The sequence below is a fragment of the Pogoniulus pusillus genome, chromosome 4 (assembly GCF_015220805.1).
Source record: "Pogoniulus pusillus isolate bPogPus1 chromosome 4, bPogPus1.pri, whole genome shotgun sequence".
Lineage (NCBI taxonomy): Eukaryota > Metazoa > Chordata > Aves > Piciformes > Lybiidae > Pogoniulus > Pogoniulus pusillus.
The window spans coordinates 1,781,924-1,799,037 of NC_087267.1; the positions used below are offsets into that span (position 1 = coordinate 1,781,924).

General features: G+C 47.2%; 1 protein-coding gene across 3 annotated transcripts in view; it reads left to right on the forward strand.

Annotated features, from left to right (window-relative positions):
* The window catches only part of PAWR (pro-apoptotic WT1 regulator), a 69,236-nt gene that overhangs the window by 39,741 nt on the left and 12,381 nt on the right, over positions 1-17,114 (forward strand). For all 3 annotated transcript variants that reach the window (XR_010302038.1, XM_064141969.1, XM_064141968.1), the window contains exon 4: positions 8,206-8,240. Coding sequence is in view for 2 of the 3 variants with exons in the window: in XM_064141969.1 (XP_063998039.1) it covers positions 8,206-8,240 (35 nt within the window). In the remaining variant the exon portion in view is untranslated. The remainder of the gene's footprint in view (positions 1-8,205; positions 8,241-17,114) is intronic.

Genomic DNA, 17,114 nt, shown 5'->3' on the forward strand with positions numbered 1-17,114 from the left:
ATTAATTTGTTTTAAGTATGCAGTTGTAATCATAATTTCTTGGAGTCTTTGTATTGATCTTGGAATGTGCAGTAACAACATATTAAGAAGTTGGATGTTGCCTAATTATTTTATGGAAGGTAAGGCTTTGTAAGATTTGAGACAGTTAAGCATCCATAGACTTGTATAATGTGCTGGGTTGAAATGGACCTCTAGAGGTCCAACCACCCTGCAGTAAGCAGGGACATCACAGTAAGATCAGGTTCTTTAGAGCCTCTTCAAGCCTGATTTTGAATGTCACCACAGTTGTGGTCTCCACCACCTGCCTAAGAAACCTATTCCAGTGTTCCACCACCCTTACAATAAAGCACTTCCTAATGCCTGCTCTAAATCTACCCTTCCATAGTTTAAAACCATTGCTCCTTAAAGTCCACACTGAGTCACAGCAGCATTAAAGAGATGTGCCAGGCAAGAAGCCTCACTTCATTTGTTGCAACAAACTTTGTCTTTATGCAAGATGTTGTGTTGTGTCCTTGAAAGAAATCCAAATTATTTGTGTTACTGGGCTAAAGCTTGACTGCAGTACTGAATTCCTTTGGAGCTGTTAATCTGAGACAACAACAGAGGAAGTTGCTGCCATTTTTTGAACCCATAACTCTGACTGGCACACAGTCTTACTGCCGTATCTTGCATCACTCTCACTCTTCTCTGGAGCAGCAGTGCAGGTTTTTGTTCTCTGCAAGAGGTTAGCTGGATAATCATTCTGTTTAGTGTAGAAATTACCCACTAGCTTTGAAGGAATCCTTCTTGTCAATTTTAAGTGAGGGTAGGATGCAATATCTACATAACCAGCACTCACCTGATGGTATAGTTATAAAGTCATGCCACAGGAGATGGCGTTTGTGGTAGTTCATTTCAGTGGTGACTGGCCAGTGGAGTAATCTCAACCTGATTTATTAGCATGACCATTTAGTTGAAAGTCATCCAAGAGCCTATGAAGATGGAAGGAAAACCACATCTGATCTTTTTTTAACCTTTTGTTCTAAAAGAGCTTAACGTTGCAGAACATTGCAGACCGTTTCTGAAAGGAACACAGTCCAAAGTGACTCCCACTGAAGTGTTCTGTTGTTGTTCTAATTGCTTAAATACCATCCTTTGCTTTAAATCTGACCCAGCACTCTGAAACTTTCTTCAGTAGTGATATATTTCAGTGTTACAAAGGCTCCATAGAGGCATCTTGCAAGCTGAAAGCACAAGTTAAATGAAGTTAGGGAGTCAAAGTCTCTGAGTGACTTGTTAGCTGTGTGGCAAACCATGGAGACTGCAAGGGACTGAGGTGTTATGTACATCTCTGTTAGAAAACAGAGCTGACAGAGTCATAGAGCCAACCAGGTTGGAAGAGACCTCCAAGCTCATCCAGTAAACCTAGCACCCTGTCCAATCAACCAGACCATGGCACTAAGTGCCTCGTCCAGGCTTTGCTTGAACACCTCCAGGGACGGTGACTCCACCACCTCCCTGGGCAGCACATTCCAATGCCAATCACTCTCTCTGACAACAACTTCCTCCTAACATCCAGCCTAGACCTCCCCTGGCACAACTTGAGACTGTGTCCCCTTGTTCTGTTGTTGGTTGCCTGGCACAAGAGACCAACCCCACCTGGCTACAGCCTCCCTGCAGGCAGTTGTAGACAGCAGTGAGCTCTGCCCTGAGCCTACTCTTCTGCAGGCTGCACACCCCCAGCTCCCTCAGCCTCTCCTCACAGGGCTGTGTTCCAGGCCCCTCACCAGCTTCGTTGCCCTTCTCTGGACACCTTCCAGCGCCTCAACATCTCTCTTGAACTGAGGGGCCCAGAACTGGCCACAGTACTCAAGGTGTGGCCATATAATGGCAACAGTGGGTAAGTTATTTCATTGGAGCATCAGGAGCTCTATGTCTAGAAGCACAGCTTGAACCTTCCCCTGGCTGCTTCTGCTGCTTCATCTGTGCCTGCTGCTATCTTCCCCTGCTGCTGGTTTGGCTGCTGCTGCTTTTGCTGCTTTGCCTCCACTTGACCCCTTCCCCATCCTCGTTAAGGTTATTGTATTTTTCTAGTAGTTTATTTCTCCTTCTGCTGTTATATTTAAACTATAAGAAATACAATTTCATTTTTTTCCCTGACTTTAAAAAAAAAAATCTCTCTGGTGTGGTGAGTTTATTCTGTCAGGGGAGGGACCCACCCTAACCTGGGACACTGACTTAAGGAGTAGTAATGTTGCATGGTGGTCTTGTCTGATAGGGCTAGAGGCTGTAAGAATGGATTGCTTTGCAAAAGTGTGGTTGCTAGCTTGTGGTTAAAATGTGTGTGTGTTTTAGTAGAAATGGAGTTTTGAAACAGCAGAGTCTGGATTTCTCAGCTGAATGGACCATGGAATATGCATTGTTGTAGCAGCACAGGTTTCTCTGCCAAAATCCTCCTCCTCCCATGTGAGCAAATTTAGTGCCTGTGTGTAGCGCTGCTGATCCATGTGTGTTCAGGGGGTTTACGTTCCCAAAAGATCTACACTTGCTCAGCAGATCTGATGCAGCTGTACTGCACGGGCAGTCAGAAAGTGCTTGCAAGGGAAACCCTGGTCCCCTTTGCACCTGAGAGATAGGGAAGCTGAGAGCTAGCAGTTACTAAAGGGAACGTGGGTGATGGTACACGGGCTGTGAGCTAGCTGTGAGCTAGCTGAAGCTGGTGATGAGTAGCCTTGAGGATGCAAAGTGAGCATCCTTACTTTGAGTTCTCTGACCTCAGTTCATCTAGGGAAAGAGTAGTACACAGATATCAACATTTGTCTTCATAACAATGATCAAAAGGAGAAATCTTCCTGTTTGTGAAAAGCATCATTTGTGTTTACTGGCAGCAATTAGACACTGTCGATTTCATTGCCTTTGACAAGCAAACTGTGCTCTTTTGAGGAAGAAATACAAAATGATGAACGTTTTCAACATCTGTGTTCAGTGAAGTTCAGCGGTTTAAGCTTAGAATTTTGTCTCAGGAATGCAATTCACTCTCAGTAGATAAATACACCAGTAAAGTCTCTCATGAATACACTCAATTTTGTGTACAAGCACAGGACCTGCATGAGAACTGAAACTGAATCCAGTCTGTGTCTGTGAAAGCAAGGTGGTGTGGAGAGAGGCTTCTTACTCCTGCTTTATGTTTGTGCCTGTGCCTAGGAACAGCCTGTGTGAAAGCAAGGTGGTGTGGAGAGAGGCTTCTTACTTTCTTACTCCTGCTTTCTGTTTGTGCCTGTGCCTAGGAACAGCCTGTGTGAAAGCAAGGTGGTGTGGAGGGAGGCTTCTTACTCCTGCTTTCTGTTTGTGCCTGTGCCTAGGAACAGCCTGTGTGAAAGCAAGGTGGTGTGGAGGGAGGCTTCTTACTCCTGCTTTCTGTCTGTGCCTGTGCCTAGGAACAGCCTGTGTGAAAGCAAGGTGGTGTGGAGGGAGGCTTCTTACTCCTGCTTTCTGACTGTGGCTGTGCCTAGGAACAGCCTGTGTGAAAGCAAGGTGGTGTGGAGGGAGGCTTCTTACTCCTGCTTTCTGACTGTGGCTGTGCCTAGGAACCTCAGGGGTTTCAACACAGCCTGCTCTTCTGGCGTTTTCTAAGTGCAGGTGTAGGACAAATGGGAAGCAAAGTAAGTTATGATTTCTTCCTTGTGATTGTTCTCAAGTTCAGTTGTGATCCTTCTACTGAAGGTTTTCCTTTTGGGGGCTTTGTTTACTTTTCTGCTCTTACAGATGTTGCTACTAACTGCTCAGCCTGCACGAGCAGATGTTTGCTTCGTTTTGCACTGTTCCTCTCCGAGTTGATGAGGTTATGCTTGAGAGCTGCATGAACTGGTGAGTCAGGTGGTCTTACGTGGATTTGGAGCCTTCAGACAGCCGTAAGGAATAGAAGGCACATTTTCAGATTTCTAGCTAATAATGTTTTGAGCAGTTAGCAGGAGGCTCAGGTGAAGGAGTTAGTTTTCTTTCCCTTATCATTTCTCTTTTGAACTGGCATCACTTTTTAACTCTGCTGCTCCTAAGGGATTGTTTTACCTCTGGAAATAGATGACATGGAAATTCTGTTCAGCTGTCCAAAATGGTGATGCCTCAGTGGGTATCTTTTCTCAGTCTCCTCTTAAAATTTCTTGGGAGTGGAAGGAGTTTGCATGGAATTTCTGTGGGAAGAACAGTCCTTGGATAAATACTGACTTACTGAAAAAGGATTTCCTGTCCTATCTGCTCCTCCAAGTACATGACACAGCCTGACATCAAAAGCTTCTGTAAGGCATGGTAATACTCTTGATGACTGCATTTTTCTGCACTTCTGTTCTATATGGATAATGTTAATTAATGCTGCTCTCAGGCCAGCAAGAAATCTGAAGCCTGGATAATGCAGTTGTGAGTACTCGTAGGGTGTGTGCAGAGTGGGTAGGATTTCCTCCTGTAGTAATCTACAGAGACAGGGGGATCCCTGCTGAATGTCTTTGTGCAAGGCAGAGAGAGGAGACAGCCTGCTCAGGGAGGTGAACAGGAATGTGCACAGCTCTGCAGAAGGAAACATAGCAGTAGCTGTAGGACTTTTTTGTCATGTGGATGATCCATTCGCGTTACTCCTACCACGTGAGGAGTGCCATAGTGGTAGTTACTCTGATGTGCGTTTAGAAGCTGCATGCTCCAGCTCCAGAGTGGTGTGGGGCCGGGGGGGAAAGCCTGCTTCTCTGCATCTCTGGCTCCAGTGTAACTAGTACGGCGGCTCAGGGGAGGGGGAATCTGGAATTCACAGTGCTTTGCAGAGGCAGCCTGAGTAAGTTTCCACAGCTGAAATGAGCAAGTTCAGCTGGGTGTGAGCTCAGCTGGGCTGCTGCCGAGAGAGCCTATCTTAGTTATCAGCAAGGTTTTCTGGCAGTCTTCTGGTTCATGCCACCTAGTGCTTTCCTGTATCATACTCAGGGGCTGTTTAAGGAACAATGTGCCAGGAACTGTGTCCTTCCATGTAGGATGAACATCCCAGCAAGAGGTTTGCCTGTCTGTGTGGTACAGTCTTTGCCTGCACCGCAGTGGAGTTTAGCTCAGGTCGCAGGCTCAGTGCTAGGTGGAGATTCTCACCATCCCTTTCATTTTTCTCTAGTGTTGGTGCCTCCTTTTTCTGAGCAAATGTTCATCTATCATTAATAATTTGGTTTATGTCAGTTAGCATGAAAGCAACGTGCTACAACCTAACAGCAGAGGATTACTTACATGTAATATAAATATAGTGTCTCTACCCTTTGGATGGAGCGGGAAACACAGCGGTGAAGGGTGAGGAAAACACTGAGGTCCTCAATGCCACCTTTGCCTCAGTCTTCTGTAGTGGTGACACAGATTGTTCACAGGATACCCAAGCCCCGAGCTGAAAGATGAGGATGGAGAGCGGCAGGAAGCCCCCATACTCCAAGATGAGTTGGTTAGTGCCCTGCTGCACTACTGAGACACACACAAATCGATGGGGCCAGATGGCATACACCCAGGGTTACTGAGGGAGCTGATGGCAGTGCTAACCAAGCCACTCCCTCATTTATCAGCAGTCCTGGTTAATCAGGGAGGTTCTAGCTGACTGGACCTTGGCAAATCGTAGAATGCTAGAGGTTGGAAGTGATTCCTAGTGATTGTCCAGTCCAACAGCCCTGCCAAAGCAGGATTGCCTGGGGCAGGCCACACAGGAACACGTCCAGACACGTTTTAACAGCTTCCAGAGAAGCAGACTCCACAGCCTCTCTGCACAGGCCATTCCTGTGCTCCATCACCCTCACTGTAAAGAAGTTTCTCCTCATGTTGAGGGAATGCTTCTAGTGTTCCAGCTTGTACCCAAATGTGATGTATAGAATCATAGAATCAACCAGGTTGGAAGAGACCTCCAAGATCATCCAGTAAACCTAGCACCCAGCCCTGTCCAGTCAACCAGACCATGGCACTAAGTGCCTCAGCCAGGCTTTGCTTGAACGCCTCTAGGGATGGCAACTCCATCACCTCCCTGGGCAGCCCATTCCAATGCCAATCACTCTCTCTGACAACAACTTCCTCCTAACATCCAGCCTAGACCTCCCCCAGCACAACTTGGAACTGTGTCCCCTTGTTTCTGTTGCTGCTTGCCTGGCAGCAGAGCCCAACCCCACCTGGCTACAGCCTCCCTTCAGACAGCTGCAGACAGCAATGAGCTCTGCCCTGAGCCTCCTCTTCTGCAGGCTGCACACCCCCAGCCCCCTCAGCCTCTCCTCACAGGGCTCTGCTCCAGGCCCCTCACCAGCTTTGTTGCCCTTCTCTGGGCACATTCCAGCACCTCAACATCTCTCTTGAATTGAGGAGCCCAGAACTGGACACAGTACTCAAAGTGTGGCCTGAGCAGTGCTGAGCACAGGGGAAGAGTAACCTCCCTTGTCCTGCTGCCCACACTGCTCCTGAGCCAGGCCAGGATGCCATTGGCTCTCTTGGCTACCTGGGCACACATCATGGAGAACATACAGGAAACTTGGCAGCAAGCCTGTACTTTGATTGCATATGAAAGAATAAATTGCTCTGGCCTAATTCCAGTCAGGTTTTAACCTTGTATGCTAAGGAAAACCATCACATAGTCACAGTTTACACTAGTGTGTAGTCAGCTTGTATGCCAGTGCACAGAGCTGTGTGCTTGAGCAGTTTGATTTAATCCAGGCAGTTTGCCTTAATCATTTGTCAAACTTATAAGTAGTCTTTTAAGGGATTCCAGTGAATGGTTTTCATAGCTCCAGAATTTGTCCATGTTTGAAAACAATGTTTGTTGGTGCTTTTCAAAGAGCCAGCAGATTTGTAATGCTAGGCTTGGTTTAACATTTGGATATCTTTTGTCAGACAATTATAAACACAGACAATTCTATTTATTTGAAGCCTGATGACCAGCTTGTTTGTATAATCCCTCTGCTGGCCAGATGAAATACCAAGATGAGTCAGAAGCAGTGGTGAGAGGTAGCAAAAAGTTGCTTGCATCCTAGTTTGACAGAAATCTAATTGACAGTAAATGGTTTTATTAATGCAAATGCTTTTGGCTGTCTCTTCTGCTCTTAGACGTTCTTCCTCCTGTGCAGCAGGTGTGTGTGTGTTAGACTGTGTGATGAATCGGACAAAGGAGCTCCTGTGGAGTGAGACAAATCTTCACCTTAGCTGCTGTCACTTAGATCACACCCTCGTGTGCATTCAGACATGTCTGCACAAACACTTTTGCTGATGTGATGAAAAGAGAGCCCGAACAGCTTTTGGAGCAATGCTGACACATGTCGGACTGCAGTGTTCTGCTCCTGCTTGAGATGGAGAAAGAACAAGACTATTATGTCACTTATTAGCAGTAGATAGTGCTAAAAGGTAATACAATCATAGAATCAGTCAGGGCTGGAAGGGACCACAAGGATCAGCCAGTTCCAACATCCTGCCATGGGCAGGGACACCCTACCCTAGAGCAGGCTGCCCACAGCCTCAGCCAGCCTGGCCTTAAACACCTCCAGGGATGGAGCCTCAACCACCTCCCTGGGCAACCCATTCCAGCCTCTCACCACTCTCATGCTCAACAACTTCCACCTCACAGCCAGTCTGAACCTCCCCACCTCCAGCTTTACTCCATTCCCCCCAGTCCTGGCACTCCCTGAGAGGCTAAAAAGTCCCTCCCCAGCTTTTCTGTATTTCCCTTCAGATACTGAAAGGCCACAAGAAGGTCACCTGGGAGCCTCCTCTTCTGCAGCCTGCACAGCCCCAACTCTTTCAGTCTGTCCTCACAGCAGAGCTGCTGCAGCCTCTGAGCATCCTCCTGGCCCTGCTCTGGACACTCTCCAGCATCTCCACATCCTTCTTGTAATGGGGGCTCCAGAACTGGATGCAGTACTCCAGGTGGGGTCTCAGCAGAGCAGGGCAGAGCAGGTGGTGGAGGCCCCATTGGAATGGGCTGCCCAGGGAGGTGGTGGAGTCGCCGTGCCTGGAGGTGTTCAAGAAAAGCCTGGATGAGGCACTTAGTGCCATGGTCTGGTTGACTGGCTGGGGCTGGGTGCTAGGTTGGACTGGATGAGCTTGGAGGTCTCTTCCAACCTGGTTATTCTATGATACTATTTGAGTCATGAGTGTCTTGCTCTTAAGTGCAGGTTTCAATTTCTATGGAGTGGTAAATTATACGAGAAAAAAAATTAATTAGCTTTTCCCTTTTATTTCTTTTAGGACTCCTCAAGGATGGTTCCAAGCAGGTATAAAAGGTATGAGATCTTTGTACACAGCACATTTCTTTACATGTATAATTCTGACAGAGATAAATCTGGTTAAAGGGGTGTTTGTAGTAGAGGCTGTCATGCTAATGTAGGTACAAAGTCTGGGTTTGGATTAAGGCCCTGAGAGATGCAGCAAGCTCCTCTATATTAGTATTTGAATTTAAATTAACTGAGTATTTTGCTGTGTTTTCATAGTGCAGAAGAGTTTCTTAAGTGAATGTCTAACTTGACTACATGTTGCCTAGGTGCTGGTAGTTTCACAGTTAGTTTGTAAACCACTGTCTTCTGAAGCTTAATGCAGGGAGATAATTTTGTTGCTCTCCACAGTAGTGTTAAAAGAAATTTCAGTGCTTTTGTCACATTACTGGTTCAGTTGCAGAGAATGCTGCCAGCATGTGCTTGCTACTTGTCTTTGAGCCAAGTATTACCCTGGTCATTACTCAGGATCTTGAATCAGAGGAATATTTAGGAGGGTTTTGATGCACCTGACCAGCAAAGGTGATGGAACACTGCAACAGGTTGCCCAGGGAGGTAGTTTGGGCTCCATCCCTGGGGATACCCAAGGTGAGGCTCAATAGGGCTCTGGGAAACCTGATCTAGTTGAGGATGCCTCTGCTTACTGCTGAGAGGGTTGGTCTAGATGTCCTTTGGTGGTCCCTTCCAGTTTTCACTGGTGTATTTCCCACCCCTCAATCTTGTTCACCTATAGAATCATAGAATGTTTTGGGTTGCCATGGGCAGAGACACCTTCCACTAGAGCAGGTTAATCAAAGTCCCATCCAACATGATGTTGAACATTTCAGTGATGGGGAGTTCACAGCTTCTCTGGGCAACCTTTTTCAGTGTCTCACAACCCTCATTGTGAAAAAATAATAACCTATCCTGTTGTGCTGTAGATTTCTTAGTATGTTGCTGTCCTTTGTGTCTGTATTCCTGGCTTTTCGTAAATGATTGACGGTTTGAGTGATGCTTTTATCCCTGTGGCGTTGTTTTAATGACTTAGGCATTGCAGAATGGGTGGGCTTATTGTCACCACCTTAATAACTATATAATTTAATGATTGATTACTTTCTTATTAATTAATCTTAGTTCAGTTGTCATTTTTGCTTCAGTCCTTGCATGGAATTTCCTTGCTGTCTATATCTGCCAAACACTTAGTAGTGTGAGCTGTAGCCGTGTTTCATAAGCCTGACCTTTCCTCTCCATTCACATGCTGTGTGTGCTCACTCATTGGCCAAAACTCAGTTTCATAGAAGCACAGAATCAGCCAGGTTGGAAGAGACCTCCAAGCTCATCCAGTCCAACCTAGCACCCAGCCCTAGACCATGGCACTAAGTGCTTCATCCAGTGTTTTTTTGATCACCTCCAGGGACAGCAACTGCACCACCTCCCTGGGAAGCCCAGAGATTCATAGAGCCCTTCTGACTTGCAGATAGTCCTCTCAGAACCAAGCCCAGCTCACAGGGAATTTAATTCATAGAATGGAATCATAGAATCAACCAGGTTGGAAGAGACCTCCAAGATCATCCACTCCAACTGAGCACTCAGCCCTGGCCAGTCAACCAGACCATGGCACTAAGTGCCTCAGCCAGGCTTTGCTTCAGCACCTCCACCAGGGATGGTGACTCCACCACCTCCCTGGGCAGCCCATTCCAATGCCAATCACTCTCTCTGCCAACAACTTCCTCCTGACATCCAGCCTAGACCTCCCCTGACACAAGTTGAGACTGTGTCCCCTTGTTCTGTTGCTGGTTGCCTGTCAGAAGAGACCATCCCCCACCTGGCTACAGCCTCCCTCCAGGTAGTTGCAGAGAGCAATGAGGTCTGCCCTGAGCCTCCTCTTCTGCAGGCTGCACACCCCCAGCTTCCTCAGCCTCTCCTCACAGGACTGTGCTCCAGGCCCCACACCAGCTTCATTGCCCTTCTCTGGACACTTTCCAGCATCTCAGTATTGCTCTTGAATTGAGGAGCCCAGAACTGGACACACTCTCTCTGTCAAGAACTTCTCAGCCCAAACACAGGCTGGGTGCAGTGGCTTCAAACTAGAGCAGAGCAGGTTTAGATTGAATGTTGGGAACAGGCTCTTTACTATGAGGGTGGTGGAACACTGGAACAGGTTGCCCAGGGAGATGGTTGAGGCCCCATCCTTGGGGATATTCAAGGTGAGACTGAACAGGGCTCTGGGCAACCTGCTCCAGTTGAGGATGTCCCTGCAGAGGAGGTTGGACTGGATGACCTTTGGGGGTCCCTTCCAGCCCAGACTGTTCTATGATTCTATGAATTATCTTTCTCTCATGTTGCTGAACGAAAAAGTTGACTTGCAAGTAACAGTAAAGCAAGCTATGTTTGTGGAGATAGGAGTGTTTTTGTAAGCACGGGGAATTTGTTTTAGCAGCTTGTTTTTCAGACTGTCTACCAGCTTTTGTGTCAATTTAGATTGGTTTTTTTTTCTTCTTTGTTTTTTTTTTAAGAAATGTCCTAACTTTGCAAATCAGGATTTAAAATTGCTCAGAAGATTTTTGCAAGGTTCATGGATCAGACAGATTAGACTGGATCAGTTTACAGAAAGAGTTAGAATAAAGCCTCTTGGTGATTCAGGGGTGTGTTCTCCTTGTAAGTTGTTTATTAGTGGAAATGAATACAATGTGGTTTGGGTTTATGGCTTCCAGACAGGAGTCCTAGAGCTTTCCTCCCTGCCTTTTAGGACAGAACAGCTCACTAACATGGACCAGGTGGAGAGCCTTGCCCACTGGTTAATCACAGAATCATAATCATAGAATCAACCAGATTGGAAGAGACCTCCAAGATCATCCAGGCCAACGTAGCACCCAGCCCTGGCCAGTCAACCAGACCATGGCACTAAGTGCCTCACCCAGGCTCTTCTTGAACACCACCAGGAATGGTGACTCCACCACCTCCCTGGGCAGCCCATTCCAATGCCAGTCACTCTCTCTGACAACAACTTCCTCCCAACATCCAGCCTAGACCTCCCCTGACACAACTTGAGACTGTGTCCCCTTCTTCTGTTGCTGCTTGCATGGCAGAAGAGCCCAACCCCACCTGGCTACAGCCTCCCTTCAGGGAGTTGTAGCCAGCAATGAGCTCTGCCCTGAGCCTCCTCTTCTGCAGGCTGTACACCCCCAGCTCCCTCAGCTTGTCCTCATAGGGTTTGTGTTCCAGGCCCCTCACAGCTTTGTTATCCTTCTCTGGACACATTCCTGTACTTCAACATCTCTCCGAGGAGCCCAGAACTGGACCCAGTACTCAAGGTGTGGCCTGCCCAGTGCTGAGTACAGGAGAAGAATAACCTCCCTTGTCCTAAAAGCTTACCTTGTACTCGAGTTTTGTGTTCATGGAACAGTCAAAAAATCAGTGCAGGAGAAAGGCTCACAAGGAGCAGGTTGTGCTTCAGAGCACTCATTAGAGATGCTCTGAAGGAACTGGTAGAGCACTGCTGAAAATCTTTTCTTGTTCTTTGATTGCTGCAAAGCTTACACTATAATAGTTTACATTCCTTCATACTAACTAAGAGAAAAATACAGCTACAAAGTACTGTTTCCTAACTCTATGCCCGGACTCACCTGCTTGCCTGTGTTTGGGATTCTTGTAGTGAGAGCTGGTGGTTCAAGCATTGTTCTGTATGGCTTCTTAGCATCAGGACAACTACTGTGCAAATACCAACACTTAAACTAGACAAGGATCAGTCAGGATGTTCTTCTGGTCTTCTGAATCCCCTTTTCAGCCAATGCTGCTGTTAGAGGTAAGAAGTGGGGGACTTGGTGCAGAAGTCTTTGATGGTCTAAGTTGGGGACAGCTGCACTTCCCCCCCGGTCCCTTGTGCCAGCACTGGACAGGCTGATTCTCCAGGGCACCAGTGTGGCTGAAAGTCAATGACTTCCTGTGCCAGGCTGCTGTATTGCTCCATCAGCTCCATGAACGGTTTCCTACTCAATCGCCTGAAGGCCAGAGCTGGGAAGAGTGGAGGAGGCTAGGAGGATGCAGCTGTAGAGAAGACAAGGCTGCCTCCCTTTAGCTCTGAGCACCACAGACTCTGCTTAAGCAGCCCAAAGTCCCAGTAACTCGAGGGGGTGACAAAACCCTTCTAACCCAAAAGGTTCTGAGGCAGGTATGTTTGTTAAGCATGCTGGTGCATGGGAGATGTCTTCACCAAAGAACCTGCACCTGGGTCCCAACCTTGCAGTTTATATGCTGTTACTTATTGCACATTCATGAGAGAACAAGGGTAAGTTCATGCAGCTACAAAGTACTTCTGAGAGGTGTTTTACGTCTGCCCACCCACGGTCATTATCTCTGATGCAGGCAGGTGCTGCCCTGGTGGTGTTCTCTGGAGTCTTAGGGATGGAGGCGACAGCTTTCCTTGTGCTGCCCTCTTGGCTGCAGAATGTGCTGAGCCGTACAGCTTAGCCCTGAGCCCACACTGCTAGGTCGGTTCTGGCCAGTTTCAGGCACTCCCTAGGCATCTTTGCTTCCTTATCTTCTTGTCTTTGTCAGAGTCGTTGTTTCTTATCTCGCTGCCTCCGGGTGGGCAGATGTTTCACTGCTTGTCCTTCCTTAGTTTTAGGTAAGCAGATCTGTAGAGTTACACGACTGCAAAAGTATTTCTACTTCTAAACCCCATCAGTGGCATGTTTAGAAATGCTGTCTTTTGCTTGCTCTTCCAAAGAAGCTGTTGGCAAGTGGCAGAATTTCAGTGACATCACTAACTGGGAGTTTCCAAATCAAGTATAATTACATGGGAGTAAGAATAAATGTGTTGAAGCTGAAATCAACAAAATCTGGTTTCAACTAGGTGGTTTTAATTGGATGAAATTGCAGTTTGGACAGTGCTGCAGGAAAAAACAATGAGAAGGAGCAACATTTCTTCCACCCTGCTGTAATTTTGCTGTTAAGCCTGTCCCTGTGTGAATAACTGATTTGATTTTATGTCAGAGGAAATTGCTACAGCATCATTCCAGGACAAACCTTTTGTCAAACTGAGACGGGGGTTGATTTTGCTACATGACTTTTACATGTTCCAGTCCCTGACCACTCTTTCAGGAAAGAAACTTTTCATGATCTCCAATCCAAACTTTCTGAGCACCATTTCAGACCATTCCCTTTCATTCTATCACCTGACACTAGGGAGAAGATACTGACTGATAGGAGGAAGTTGTTGTCAGAGAGAGTGATTGGCATTGGAATGGGCTGCCCAGGGAGGTGGTGGAGTCACCATCCCTGGAGGTGTTGAAGCCAAGCCTGGCTGGGGCACTTAGTGCCATGGTCTGGTTGACTGGCTAGGGCTGGGTGCTAGGTTGGACTGGATGATCTTAAATACTATTTGGAAATCACATTTTCTAGAAGTCTTCATGAGGTGCACACGGAGCAGGCAGTGTGATGCTGCCATCCGTCTGCCAGCATGGTGCTGTGCCCAGGCAGGAGGTCTGGGGAGCTCAGCCTCTGCACTGGGGAGGTAGGTCTTACTGTCTTGCTCCTTGCTTCTCAGCCAGCTGCCTGTATTTTCAGTTGTTAAGTTCTCTGAATGTTCTCCTTTTCCCATGCTGCTGGAGGGCAAAAGAGACAGCTGTGTGTGGAAAGTTGTTGAGAGACATCATTGCTCATGGCAGGGGAGTTGGAGTAGATGATCTCTAAGGGAAGGGATTCTTCCCCTTTCCTCTGCTCTCACGAGACCCCAGCTGGAATACTGTGTACAATTCTGGAGCCTCCAACACAAGAGGGACATGGAACTGTTGGAGTGAGTCCAGAGGAAGCCACAAAGATACTCAGAGGGCTGCAGCAGCTCTGCTATGAGGACAGGCTGAAAGAGTTGGGACTGCAGCCTGGAGAAGAGAAGGCTTTGAGGAGACCTTATAGTAACCTTTCAGTGTCTGAAGGGGACTTACAGGAAGGCTGGGGAGGGACTGTTGACAAGGTCTGGTAATGACAGGCTGAGGGGTAATGGGTTTAAACTGGCAGAGGGGAGATTTAGACTGGATGTTAGGAAGAAGTTCTTTCCAGTGAGGGTGGTGAGACACTGGCACAGGTTGCCCAGGGAGGTTGTGGCTGCTCCCTCCCTGGAGGTCTTTAAGGCCAGGCTGGATGAGGCCTTGAGCAACCTGTTCTAGTGGGAGGTGTCCCTGCCTATGGTGGGGGGCTGGAGCTGGATGATCCTTGAGGTCCCTTCCAACCTAAGCCATTCTATGAGTCTTTGTATTTGCTGATACTGAAAAGGAAAGTGTTCAGCAGGATCTGCTTCTCACTGGAATAGGTGAGGAAATGTTTGAGTTTCAGGGAAAATACAGAAGGTGTCTTAATACTGTGAATGCAGTTTTCCTTCTCATTTTCTGGCAGGAGCATCTGCTGATGCCACTCCAGCTTATTAGCAAGGGTTTCATTTTTCAGTGATGAGAAACTGAGGCTGTTTTGGGTGGTCTATCCTTCAGACATTAACATGAAGCAATACCTCTTTCAGAAAGCTGAATAATTCAGAATTGATAGAGTTAAGTGAAACTATTTCCCTTAAGTTGTATTGCAACAGGCATATCTGGTCCTAGAAATGTTTGGGCTTGTTTTTTTTTAAAGCCCTTCTAGATGGAGAATAAACAGTGCTAAATATGGTAATAACATTAAGGCATGAAATTCCTTGCAATTGTGTCAGTGTGCCTTGGAAACTTCACACATGCTGGACCAAAACAGTATTTGTAGCCACAAGAAGGCATCCTTTTGCCAGAGAACTCCTGCTTTTGATTTGCACTGCATCCATCTAGTTTTGCATGTTGTCAGCAGGGGTTCTGTAGAGTTATGAAATGCAAAGCTGTTAAATGAATCCATTAATCATCACCTCATCTTCTGCAGTTTAAAGGAGATGTTGTAAGGATGCTCATGGTGGTTTTCATCCTTTTCCTAAGTGCTCTAGAAAACCATTTATGCATATTTCAGTTGTGTGCTATCATAGACTGGTTGAGGTTGGAAAGAAGCTCTGGCAGGTTTCTTGCCCTCCCCACCCTCCTCAAGCAGGGTTATCTAAAACTGGTTTCCTAAGACCATGTCTAGATAGCTTTTGAGTTCTGATGTAGGCTAAACGAGGGCTTGGGATTGTGTTGGGTTTTTTTTTGTCTTTGGAGGTGATTGTTCCCCTTCACTTTATTCTTGTGAGACTCCAGATCAAATACTGTCCTCAGTTCTGGTGTCCCCATCATAAGAAGGACACAGAGCTGCTGGAGAGAGTCCAGAGGAGGGCTGCAAAGATGATCCAAGGGCTGGAACATCTCTGCTGTGAGGATACACTAAGGGATCTGGGGTTGTTCAGCCTAGAGAGGAGAAGATTCTGGAGGGACCTGATAGCTGCCTCGCTGTACCTAAAGGGAGCCTACAGGAAGTCTGGAAAGGGACTTTCCATAAGAGTGTCTAGCAACAGGACAAGGGGAAATGGTTTTAAGCTGAAGGAGAGTAGATTTAGACTGAATCTTAGGAAGAAGTTCTTTGGTACAAGGGTGGTAAGACTCTGGAACAGGCTACCTGGGAAGGCTGTGGATGCCTCCTTCCTAGGGGATGTTCAAGGACAGATTGGATGAGAGAGGCTGTAGCCAGGTGGGGTTGGTCTCTTCTGACAGGCAACCAGCAACAGAACAAGGGGACACAGTCTCAAGTTGGGCCAGGGGAGGTCTAGGCTGGATGTTAGGAGGAAGTTGTTGGCAGAGAGAGTGATTGGCATTGGAATGGGCTGCCCAGGGAGGTGGTGGAGGCACCATCCCTGGAGGTGTTCAAGAAAAAATTGCATGAGGCACTTAGTGCCATGGTCTGGTTGATTGTGTAGGGCTGGGTGCTAGGTTGGGCTGGGTGATCTTGGAGGTCGCTTCCAACCTGGCTGATTCTATGATTCTAGGCCTTCAGCAGATAAGTCTGGTCAAGAGGTGTCCCTGCCCAAGGCAGGGATATTGGAGTAGATGATCTGTAATGTCCCTTGCAACCTAAGCTTTTCTGTGATTTAGCTGTGTGTTTTTAAAGCCTAAAAAGTGGCTTTAAAATCCAGCATTCCTGGATTTGTCTGGATCTGTGTGCCTCATCCCAGGGCACTCTGCTCTGCTGCTCTTAGTCATAGAGTCAATCAGGTTTGGAAGGCACCACAAGGAGCAGCCAGTTCCAATCCCTCCTGCCATGGGCAGGGACACCCTACCCTAGAGCAGGCTGCCCAGAGCCCCATCCAGCCTGGCCTTAAACACCTCCAGCCATGGGGCCTCAACCACCTCCCTGGGCAACCCATTCCAGCCTCTCACCACTCTCATGCTCAACAACTTCCTCCTCATGTGCACTCTGAACCTACCCATCTCCAGCTTTGCTCCATTCCCCCTAATCCTGTCACTCTGATTCCTGAAATGTCCCTTCCCAGCTCTTTCATCGTCTCCCTTCAGATGCTGGAAGGCCACAGTAAAGCCTTTCATTCATTATGCCCTACATTGAAGGGAATAATAATGCTGTTAGAAGGAATATAGCTGTAGGAAACATGCTGCTTAATTTGTGAGTTAGAAAATGCTTGATTTCTTAGATCTATTTTATCGTGGGCACTGGTGTGGTACATAGAAATCATAGTGGAGAGCCAGCAAGTTGTTTGCTTGTTTGTTTTGAGTAGCTTATCTGTGTTTGCAATGCTTACATGAAAATTCCATGGCAGGGGTGTGGAAGGAATAGGCTTGTCATCTGAAACTAAAACTGTGCCACCACTGAGTGGCTGTGAGTGCCTGCTGACTGAGCTGGGACACACTGCAGTGCCCCAGGTTTTGGAGTAAAAGGTCTGCAAATGGCATACAATTAGCAAGTTAGGCTGTAGCACTTTCTTACTTCGGTTTGCTTTCTAGCTCCTTACAA